This window comes from Guyanagaster necrorhizus (genome assembly GCF_019112545.1).
Source record: "Guyanagaster necrorhizus MCA 3950 unplaced genomic scaffold BT62scaffold_1, whole genome shotgun sequence".
Classification (NCBI taxonomy): Eukaryota; Fungi; Basidiomycota; class Agaricomycetes; order Agaricales; family Physalacriaceae; genus Guyanagaster; species Guyanagaster necrorhizus.
The window spans coordinates 1,990,560-2,001,712 of NW_025064880.1; the positions used below are offsets into that span (position 1 = coordinate 1,990,560).

The window sequence follows — 11,153 nt, forward strand, 5'->3', positions numbered from 1 at the left end:
TGCAGCGGTGAAGAGCCACGGGGCCTTCTTACAATAATAAGGCGCATACACCCATGTTATTGTACTACCATTGTTTGCATTCCAACACCGTGCAGACAAGTTTGTTTCATTATATACTAATGCTCGTTGTAATCTAATCTATGGGTTTGAATGCTTGCATATTCTCCATCATCTCCCTTACTTCTGTCTCAGCAAACACAGCAGCCTCCCTCGCAACCGCAAGCTTCTTCTCCAGCTCATCTGCCGTCATCGCTCTAACAACCCCATTCTCTTCAACCAACCCCATGTTGTCAAACCTGCGCAATGTATTTCCAACTCGCGGCATGAATCCATGCCTGTCCCAGCCGCCATCATTGAAAGCAAGGACCGCTCGAACAGCAGCAGTATTGATATCCCGATGAAGTTTTTCGAGTTTGGAAAGCTGAACCTCCATCCAGCGGGCACGTCGCTCGAGGGCCAGAGTCAACGCAGCAACTTCATCGTCCTTGCCTTGGCTCTCTTCACCTCCTTCATCGAGAAAATCATCTCCCTTTAACATATCCCTCAGTACGCCATCAAAGGAGGAACTATCGTCCCAGGTCGTGCGAGGCAGCAAGCGCAGCAGATCAGAGATGGTTTGTGTAAGCGTCTCCAGCAGCTGCTGGAAGGAAGAGACCGCGTTATCGATGGATCCTGAAGGGACACTGTTGGCAAAAGTGCCACCGCCAACCGATAGAGCAGACAGAGCATGCACAAGTGGTCCGTACTCTAGCGGCATCTTCGCAGCAGGGTTAATCTTTTGAAGATTGAAGAATGGGTGGTTTGGAAGGTCCATAGCTGGGTTCATCATGTGGATATCCTCTAGCAAATCTTCCAGGGGTGTGGGTCCCTTACGATCTACAGATTGAGAACGGGAATTTGTAGAACTCGAAGTCACAGTGTTTCCCTTGCTCGAGGGAAGGAGTGGTACGTCAGGCGCAGAGAATATAGTCGAAGTTTCCTCAGTAACCTGATCCTCTTCCTTAACAGATACTCTGGCAGGTTTCGCGATGGGCTTATTCTTTTTCGGTTTCTTGGAAAGGAGAGGAACCTGGATTGTTTCAGAGGGAGTCGGGGAAGATACTTGGCGGGTGACAGATTTCTCCAGCGCCGTGATTTTAGCGTGTTCACTCGCCAATTTAGCCTTCAAGGCATTGGCCTCCTTGATGGCATTACGCAATTCTCTATCCTTCTCTGCCTGGGCCGCCCTCGCTTTCTCAAGCTTAGCCAGCTTTTCCTCCCTTTCTGCCTTCACAAGACGTTCCTTCTCTCTCGCAGCCTTCGCTTCCTCTTTTTTAATCTTTTCTTTCTCCAGACGCTCCTTCTCCTGCTGTGCCTTTACAGCCGCCGCCTTCTCCTTTTCAGCAGCTTTTTCAAGGGCAGCACGTGCCTTCTCCGCCGCTTTCGCCGCCGCCTTCTCCTGCGCAATCTTCTGCCTCTCGGCCGCCCTTTCTGCGGCAGCGGCCCGTTTGGCAGCTTTGCGGTCCGCCTTCTCTTGGGCCTCAAGATCCTCGGGGGAGACTTCGTCTGTTGTTAGAACACTGGGAGTCGTGTCTATACTTGGTACTGCAGATGAAAGCGCCGGAAAGTCTGACGAAGACAAAATCGGGGGTTGCACGGCTGTGTCTATGGATACTGTAGAGATTGGAACAGCAAGAAAATAAAGCAACACAGATTAGCGTCAAAGAAGACGGTAATACTAGAGCTCGAGGAGAGGGGGGAGGGTATCAAGCGTATAGTGATGGTTTTAGCGTGATCATAACTTTTTTCTTGGCCGCAAAGTCGACGTGTAGTGAGACGGAAGGGGTGATAGGACGGTGCATCAAGGCCGATAATATATTTTCCGCACTGAGAAAGCACGGGAACTCGGTACGCTGTCCTCCCTCTCCTCAGAGGAACATGGAAGACACTCACCATTAATGGGTCCATCTCTCTCCATCCCTAATGCCCTCGGCATATTCGTACTAGCTTGAGGGTACACAAGTCCAGGAGGTGATGTATAGTTTAGACGGTTATGATCCGCTGGTTGATATCCCACGTCTTGACCAGACGCAAACCGGGCGGACATGATGGCTGGATCGGTGAATGGTTGATGTCCACTTGCGCCCGGTTGTTCTAGATAACAAGAGAAAAGAGAAAAACAAGAAGGGCAAAATGGGAATGGATATAGAATGGCATAGGGTACATTTATGCAAGAAGGGAAAAAAGCAAAGAGTCCCGTCAACACTCCCATCGAATCATTCATACAAAGAGAAGCGTCCTACCAGCAGAGCCGCTACGCACGGCCGAACTATTGGTTACCCGATCCCGACTTGATTGGATGAGATCTCTGAGATCGGCTTCACTGATACCGGCGCTGATACCGGAACTGAAAAAAGGGAAGCGGCCTTGCACCTGTGAATACGGCTGGGCCTGAGTGTGCTGTAACATGGGCGACCCCATCGCGGAAGGTGGCTGTTGGTAAACATAATCTTGACGTGAATGCAGTGACCACTGAGAGATGGCAGGAGAATGAGGTTGTTGATCGACAGAATTGTATAGCGAGTGCGTTTCACTTATGCTGTTAGTAACACTGAGAGGCGATGGAACGTGAAGAGGCGAGGATGCCGCCGTCGACCCTCGTCTACCCCGAGCAAATCCGAAACGCGAGACTTTCCTGGTTTCATCATCAAAGGAAGATTTAGTAGGAGAGTGCACTCGAGATGACTCCTCGTTTTGCTCTGCAAAGGGGTTGAAAGATCCAATATAGTTCGACCCTCCCGTAGACTGCCGCTCGATCAATGGCGGTGTCCGAACAGACATGGGATCGTAGATCGCCCGACTAGGATTATGGGGATGTGACAATCCTGGCGGTGCCATAAAGGCACTGGGAGAACCCTGGCGTAAAGCAGGGAAAGCATCGACATATGTACCAATGAAAGGAGTTTGTGCCTCAGCCTCAAAGTCAGGTAGCTGGACTTCTTCTGCATCGTCACCCGCAAGCTTGGGGTCTAGATTGAAACTAAACCCTCCGAAGCCGCCATCCCCTCCAGACAGATTCTGCAATGTACGATCAAAGTCGGGGAAGGGACTGTGCGCCGAGATAGATGGTGGAGGAGCTTCACGCCGGGCCTTAACATCATCAAGTAATGCTCGCGCTGCATTCGACATCTGATAAGAAGTCTGCAAAGCGAGAAGAGGAGTTTGAGGAGACGCTGTCTCTGCACGGGGTGGGCGCGCAGGAGAAGGAAGACCTGGGGGTGCTGACAGACCTGGGGGAACAGAAGGCGGCAGCGACTCCGATGACTTGGTAGGGGAGACAGAGCCTGGCTCCGACTCAGCATTGCCAGATGGAGTAGGAGATGGCGGCTGGGCGGGGACTGAAGACTTCTTCTGCAGTGACTTTGCCTCAGCAGGGGTTAGAGGACGCGGTGGAAGTGACGCAGGCGTGGAAGGACGAGATGATAGCTGTGATGTGCTCTTTGCAGACCTTCGATCCTGCTGCACACGAGCGTTCGATGGTCGGGACTCAGTTGCAACAGGACGAATTTGTCTACTGCCACCCCGACGGCTCTGACGCGATACAGGAACAGTTGAAGACGACGAAAAGTTAGAGGAAACACTCGTTGACGCGGCAGGTAGCGAGGTTTTGTGTCCCCAAGCCGAAGCACGCGGTAGTCCTATCGTAAATGTTCAGATGTTCGTAAGTAGAAAGTCCAAAGAGGTCTTAATGCGTACCTTCAGCTTCTTCCCCTTTCTTTCCCATAACTGTTCTTGTTCGGCTTTCTGTCGCTTTGATCGTATGTTTTCTAGAATGCAGTGAGAATAAGAACACGAGAGGGAATGAAACAGACAAACAAAGTCGTCAGGTCCTCCTTCGTAAAGCAGTCCTTTTCGTCTCCCCATTCATGCAGATTCATGCAACTGTGATCACTACATGTAGCGCCCCGCAAGAACGCCATGCAATATTTAGTTGTTCCATAGCTGGCTCTCATCACATCTCGGCCGCCACCTGGAGATGGTGTGCCGTCAACAGCGGCGATGGCGCGTGCGACATCTTCTCGTCTGTGATATGTGATATATAGTCCGACGACGGGGGCACCACCTCCCGACGGTGTCCTCTTGACCAGAACAATCTTTGTAATTTTGCCATATTGACCAAAATATTCGTTGGAGCGTAACGTTGGAATAAGCTGCACGAAGAAAATGAGCATCGTGCTGGAACTGACATGAAAGACTGTACCTCTTCCTTGGCAAATCGAGGACCTATTCCGACTACGTAGACGACATTGCGCTGAACGACACGCACATTGGCCAAATGGCGTCTGCCCAAAGCGTCGAGCTCCTTGCGCTCTCGTTCGCGTTGCTTCTTCTGCTGGGTCAAGCGCTTATGGCTAACAAGTCAAGATGCAATGAGCATGCCAAGGAAAAGAAACGACCACCAAACAAACGCACTCTTGAGGTGAAATAGGCTTGAACTCTACCCCCTCATCTGTGTACACCCTCCGGCAAGCCGGACAACGCTTGTTCAGATTCTCTTTGATGTGATGCCAGCAGAAGCGACAGATCTAGTCAGAAGAATCAGTGAAAAGGTACAGAAGAGCCGTATGCGATGTTTTACCTGGTAACCACAGACACAAGGCTTGAAATTGAGATCTGAAATGTCCATTTCTTCCAAGCAAAGCGGACACTCTGCATCTTCCTGTATATTCGAAGTAGACAACGAATAATGAGAGGGGTGTAGATCAAAAACGCTTAAAGACTGACTACTTCCTCGTCGTTCCAGTACGCGTCCTGGACGCCAGCCAGTACGTGGGACTTGGACTGCGAAATGGAAAATCCCTGGTGAACGACGGGCGCTGGCAGCGCATGGTGAGGATGAACTCTTGTAGCAGACATGGTTTACGAAGCGTTAAGGGCGAAGACGTTGAAAAGGAACGCTCGAGGATATGGTAAAAGGTAAAGCGGTGAAGCTGGAAACGCGATGGTGCAGTGACAATGAGGACTAGTATTACCTAAGCGATTTTGTTTGTTTGGTTGCCATCTCTTGCCGACACGATGCCGTGCAGTCTTTGATTCTGGAGCACAGGGGTCGACTTGAACTCGACTTTGCAGTGGGCCAGACTGTAAGCCTTTACATACTCAGTGCTCAATACCGACCGAACGACATTCGTCGCCTGTATACCGTTATCTCCAGGTCTTAGTACACTACGAGTCTCGCTGTTCTGTTGTTTGTCTGCTGTCGTCGCCCGACTTCCGTACATTCCATCAAGTTCCTGGTCACTCATTTAGCACACTCAGCTGGATCGACATATGCACCATCAAGCCGGCCTCGACTTCCCGAGTCAGCTGCCCATGCCCTGGTTGCCCTCGTGGATTTTAGGCTCACCTCGTTTACTCCCTCTAAGATCCTACCGATGTCGAGCTCTAGCCAGGGTGAAGACTAGCCTGTCTACACATCCATCCTCTGTCCATTCTGAATTTCCAAGCCTTCGCCGAGGGGGTTACAATCATGGGGAGAAAGTAACCAAGGAAGTACCTCGGACATCTTGGAGCCGGCGCCACTTTGGCCAAGTACCTCGTTCCTTCCTCGAATGTCAATAACCTCAGATGGACACGGATTGCTGGTTTTGAATCATGTACGAGAACCTAAAATGGACGCCTCAGCGCACCGAGCACGGACATGGACGAACTTACACCCACATGGGATGTTATTTATCGTTTAAAATATCCCATTTAATCTCTGCCCCGTCTCCATACCTGTTTAAAAGCCATTCATTGGCCTTGCGAAAATGGCCATTCCCAATAAATCCTCGATGAGCCGATAAAGGTGAAGGATGTGGAGATCTGGAATAGCTCAGACTTGCAAACTGTCAAGATGCACTGAGAGCTTTACCTCAGAACCAAGTGTTTTGTCTAAAGAATTAGGTCAGCGCCGAGACAGTACAGATGGTAAATGGACGGACTTCATCAATACCTATCTTGTCACATGTCTTTTGGGCGGGAAGCCCCCAGGCCATGAAGACGACACCTTTGCCATCAGCCCTCGAAGTGACGGCTCTGATGACCTGAGTAGTGAAAGTCTCCCAGCCCTTACCAGCATGAGAATACGCTTTATGCGCACGGACTGTGAGGGAAGTGTTAAGCCAGAGTACTCCCAAGCGAGCTATTGGACTAAGGTTTCTAATGATTCTCAGTCAGCGTTAGAATAGACAGTGAAGGAACCCGTCAAAGTACCCGGTTTGAGGTATTACAAAGGAAGGTATATCATTTGCTATCTGTTTATAAATATTCTGTAGCGACCCAGGTATCTTTGTTGGCGGCAAAACTGAAAACGATAATCCTGATAAAGACATAAACGATCAGCAGGTGATAGATGTAGTGAAGAACAAACCATGCGCTTGTCCAACGTTGTGGTACGGATCCTGAGGTTAAGTGTCACCAATGGAGTGCCAAAGACAGCATATCTTACTTGACCGAGGATAACCACCTTCACAGCTTCAAGAGGTGTAAGCCGCGACCAAGAATATATGTCCGCCACTATTGGCATATGAAATTGAAAATTGTAGGGCAATGGAATGCATACTTGAGGGGTAAATGGTGTGCGATTTATGCTCCTGAAGTAAAAAATGTTTCAGCTGCAACATAAAGTAAGCATTTATATACGACAAAAGACATCGAATAAGCAGCACTCCCCTTCAAAAAGTAATCCTTACTAAATTCAGTTTGCAATGCGTTGTACCACGATTTGTGCATAGTATCTAGCTCGAGAGTAGACAAGATTGCTGCAACGGTAGGTGGTGGCAATGCCGACAAATTGTCCGTTGTGGCACGGTCGACATGGGGTATATTATGGATTACTGAAGACTTGGTAACACTAGAAGCAATGAAGCAGTCAGAGTTGGTTGGGGCTGGTAAAGCAGACTCTGACCCCAAGTGGCCATTGGAGTAAAATGGCTTACCGAGTAATGGTTCTAACAGATCTTCCGGCGCGTGATGCTGCCATAGTGTGAACGGATTCCGATTCCAGCTCCTCTATAGTAGTTTTATGTGTATGCTTGGGCATGGTATTCCTGCCTGAGGTCGTCGAACAAACGAGTGCAGTTGCAAGAGACGCGTTGTGTGGTCGTATTGACATCGTCCGAGTTCAGCGGTGACGTCACTTGCCATCAACTGATCCTCGCCGATTCGCTTGCATACCTCAAAAAAACATCTTCTTGCCAGTGCGTAAAGGCTATTGAAGTGATTCCATTCTGTCCAGTAAATGATACAGATAACAAATACTTGAGATACAGTAGCATAGATTGCAACAAAGCATATAACAGAATAAATGCAGGATAAAAAATGACCTATTGCTTACACGTACGTTCGCACGAATACTCCCCACTCTTCTATAACTTTCTTCACGATACCATCCCATTCCCTTCCCGCGTAGGGACCTGATGTGATACGCTGAAACTCGAAGATTTCTTTATGAATGGCCCCACCTAGGGAAAGCTGCATGAAACAAACGTCTTTGTGATAATATGAATAGACTCACAATCCTGACACGGCTGGCCCCGCCCACCGTTTCCATTGCCCATCCTACCATTTCTTTTCTTCGGAGAAGCAACAGAAGACGGTGTGGTCGAGATACTCCCGGTGCTGGCTCGTGGGCCCGCCTTGGGTTTGGCGGCTCCTTTCCCTTTCCCTTTTGAAAACGACTTCCAGCCCGGCTGAAGATATGCCGCATTTACCGCCAGGTCCGCCAATTCGAGGTGTATCAGCCGCTCTAAACCAGTTGTTAGGCCATAGACGAATTCCTGACAGTGGACTCACCCAGTCGGTGGCACCAGACGTCCTCGTTCCCACCCTCCGGCAAAATGACACGTCCTTTCATCAAGGAAGTCTCATCTCCGCCATCCCCGACGGAACCAGGGTAGAAACCTCTAAGAACCTGCTCCTTTGAACCACATTGTTTGCCCCACTCATTCAATCGTTTCACAACATTGACCGCACGTCCGACTTTGAGCTGGATGGTTTTGCTATCGTCGGGGTTCCTAATCTCAAAGGTATAGATATACCCCTCGACATCGGACTGAGAACGCGCTTTCTCCATCTCTACACGTAGAGCCACTTGTGTATCTGGTTGAAGATATGAAGGGATGTAATCTAGAGCAACACAGTGAATACAAATACGCGTAATGAGACGTGCAAACGCATACCTGCAAAGTCGATCCACTCTGACCCTTCAGCGCCCTTCCTTCGGACGTAAAATCCGCTAGGGTCAAGAAGTTCTTTCCTATGCTGATGACAGAATCGTTCCACTCCAGGCAGCGCAGCTCCCCAGTTCTTGACTTGTCGTATGCAGCGCCTTCCCGTCTTTGTGATACCAGAGCATTGGGTATCTGGAGACGCGTTTGGATCTGGAGGTGTTGACGACGCGCGCGGTCGTCCCATTTTTGGCTCTGCTGCTGGTGACGAGCTTCGTGCCGAGGGCGAAGGCGAGGCAGGGGTCGAAGATAGCACAGGATATCGTTGCCGTGGGACCTCTGGGGCTGAATGGGCCCGGGGAGGTTCCTCTGGCAGTGGAAGGTTCAAAGCATGCTGCATGGTAAGAGACACAGCTGGATGGGGCATAGTCATTGCTGGAGGACGCGGTAAAGGTTGGAATCCGCCAACGAATGAATGCGTCGTTGCATAGCTTGTCCGTGTAGGCGATGGCAGAGGCTCGTGAATGGTGAGGTTGTTGAAAGCATCCACTGGTGGCTCGATGTCGGCAGGCTTTGGTGGACTGGGCTGCCTTTCTTCGAGGTCCAAGAACTTGGCAAAGAAGGCTTTGGCTCTGCCCATCGTGGTGGATGGCAGGAGGGCGGTACCGTGGCTTTTGTCAGAGTCCAGCCTTCGCATCAATATCGGAGAATCGGACCGGAGTGTGGCAGTAGTCACTTTCCTGAGTACCTCCCATAGTGACGGTCTCGACATCGCGAAGATGTGTGAAAGTAAATCTACGGGCGAGTACGATAGTAGGCAAATTCTCTCTTATATACTAGCAAAGCAGAAAACAAAGACAAGTGGCGCGAATGCTTCGGCATTTTGTTTCGTCAGGTAGGAGCTTTGGCGATGGCTTGAGATATAACCAATTGTATCATCGCGTCGCCAAATCTTCAGTACAGCTGGATGCGCTCCAAAGCTGTGCGAAGCGCAAGGCAACCTATTTTCTTTTCTTCACAGCTTTTCTCTCCGTCTCGAACCTGGATCGCTTCCTTTTCTTCATCGGTACCTCATCCTCCATCGCCGTAGACTCCCTCCTAGCATCCCGGCTTCTCTCAAGGACTGAGCCACGCTTACTTCGCTGCCGAAGCTCAGCATAGCCATCCCCTTCACGTCCATTTCCACCACGGTCAACATCGCGCAAAACATCTGCAAATTCGTCATCAAACCCTCTTCCACCACGACGGACGCGGCCTTTGCCCTCTTCCCTGACACCGCTGAGGCCACCACCCATAGCTAGAGTCTCTTCATCTCGTCTTCGTCTCCGCGCCTCCTTCTTGCTAAGCATTACTCGGCCGAATTGCTCTTCTTCAAATTCAGTCAGCCGCTTGAGGTAGCGGGCACGGGATGACTGGTTATTGAGTGATGGCGTTGAGCCCAAGCCGGATGTGGATTCAGTATAAGGAAGTGTGGGATCGGCATGCCGCAGAGCGCTGAGCGAAGTAGGTATCGGTGCCCGTTTCTTGTTCTTGTCTTTCACAGTGGGGAGATAAGGCATGGGAGCCAACCGCGGAGGGTGGTAGATCCCGTCGTTCGAAGCCGTTGGTCCATCATTCCCTCCTTCTTCCTCACCCTCTGATGCTTCGTCATCGTTGTCGATGAGGTTCTCGGGGTTAGGTCGAAAGGCAAGTGGATCTACGATAGCAAATTTAGGAAGAAACGACATAAAACTTGATGCTTACCATTTCCCACATCCGCAGCAGCATCGTCTTTGGCAAGTCGAACCAATTTGTCAATTTGATATCGCATCCTGCCTTCCAGAACCTTTACTTTCTCAAGCACAATTCTGCTTTCTATCATGGAGTCGACAAGGTCCCCAGGACCACCTCCTCGGGCATCTCGATCTGGATCGCTGAAGGGTTGCTGCGGAGGACTTCTGGTCGCAAGACTATGTGAAAGCGCTCGACGGCATGAAAGCAGCAGCAGAGACTGTATGTAACTGAGCAGAATGTGGTTCTTCAGTGATAGAAGAGATATTCCATCCGATGTATCACTAGGCCTGGGAACAGCTGTTACATTCAGCCTTGGAAGTACATGCAGACGACGCAACGTACTTGGATGCCAGATCTCGAATCACCTCTCGGACAGATGAAATGCTCGTAGCCATCTCATTGTGCAATGCATTTACTTGCGCGGTCATATCATTCTCTCCGTCCATCCTGTTAAAAGATTGTGAATGTCAGGTAGAAAAAAAAAAACAGCCAGGTAACGATGAAAAGTCAGTCAACGGGTTTCTAAGCCGCCGCTCGTAAGCGTAGTGCATTACAGCAAGATGAATTCAGAGCCCAGTGCATTTCATCCCTTAATACGACTAGAAAGCAACTTACACGTTGTCTTCACGATGGTTGATCAAGACAGAGTGGATGGCAGAGAAAATTTTCACAGTATTTGCCTAGCAGGATGCAGCCAAATTATGACGCATCAATTACATTTTCCGAACCTTTCGCTCGTGTTTTCACACACCATTTGTGATTCCCTGCCTTCCACAATGTGCTCCGCTGTTCTGGGAACTTCGCATACTTGATAGGTCTTCCCCCGTGACCGGTGCATGTTTCGGTTCAATTGAATGTCTCCCGTGCCCGTAATGACGTGCAGGTTTGAGTCTTACATTCCCATGGGTGATATCATCAGAAACAGTCTCTCTGCCCAACGTCTCTGCCCATGACGATGTATCAAGCTCATCAAGGCCATCGTGAAATCCCGCAATTTTATTCGGACAATATCGCGGAAAATGGTTTCAAGTTCTATTCTGTCTCTACGCTCGACCTAAATCCTTACGCCGATGTTACAGTACGTCTGGTTCCGGTCGTAGCCTATCCGACTTGACTAATTTCTTACTGTCTAGTCTTCTGCCGATCTCCCCGATAACATGACTATTGGAGGAACGAGCAACTCGGGCCCCG

At 49.9% G+C, this 11,153-nt stretch overlaps 4 protein-coding genes across 4 annotated transcripts; all 4 read right to left on the reverse strand.

The window, feature by feature from the left end:
• Positions 1-91: 91 nt before the first annotated feature.
• Positions 92-4,995, reverse strand: BT62DRAFT_940348 (uncharacterized protein). The gene is made up of 9 exons (XM_043187746.1): positions 4,765-4,995; positions 4,619-4,699; positions 4,453-4,565; positions 4,241-4,391; positions 3,856-4,190; positions 3,736-3,806; positions 2,283-3,677; positions 1,885-2,133; positions 92-1,638 (listed from the first exon to the last, which is right to left on the reverse strand). Exons 1-9 carry the CDS (start codon positions 4,894-4,896, stop codon positions 134-136), a joined length of 4,032 nt encoding a protein of 1,343 aa, XP_043046554.1. The 5' UTR covers positions 4,897-4,995; the 3' UTR covers positions 92-133.
• A 713-nt stretch (positions 4,996-5,708) lies between these two features.
• On the reverse strand, positions 5,709-6,753 carry BT62DRAFT_977525 (uracil-DNA glycosylase; the record flags this gene model as incomplete). Its single annotated transcript, XM_043189284.1, has 8 exons — positions 5,709-5,844; positions 5,894-5,913; positions 5,964-6,180; positions 6,235-6,340; positions 6,392-6,422; positions 6,470-6,537; positions 6,584-6,635; positions 6,664-6,753. 8 exons carry the CDS (start codon positions 6,751-6,753, stop codon positions 5,709-5,711), a joined length of 720 nt encoding a protein of 239 aa, XP_043046555.1.
• Positions 6,754-7,353: 600 nt separating this feature from the next.
• BT62DRAFT_879137 (uncharacterized protein) lies at positions 7,354-8,829 on the reverse strand (the record flags this gene model as incomplete). The annotated part of the gene is made up of 5 exons (XM_043182579.1): positions 7,354-7,484; positions 7,538-7,641; positions 7,699-7,768; positions 7,816-8,148; positions 8,202-8,829. 5 exons carry the CDS (start codon positions 8,827-8,829, stop codon positions 7,354-7,356), a joined length of 1,266 nt encoding a protein of 421 aa, XP_043046556.1.
• A 246-nt stretch (positions 8,830-9,075) lies between these two features.
• On the reverse strand, positions 9,076-10,640 carry BT62DRAFT_44493 (uncharacterized protein). Its single transcript, XM_043180912.1, has 4 exons — positions 10,578-10,640; positions 10,305-10,409; positions 9,933-10,249; positions 9,076-9,885 (listed from the first exon to the last, which is right to left on the reverse strand). The coding sequence occupies exons 2-4, from the start codon at positions 10,406-10,408 to the stop codon at positions 9,191-9,193; spliced, it is 1,116 nt and encodes a 371-aa protein (XP_043046557.1). The 5' UTR covers position 10,409; positions 10,578-10,640; the 3' UTR covers positions 9,076-9,190.
• Positions 10,641-11,153: the final 513 nt, after the last annotated feature.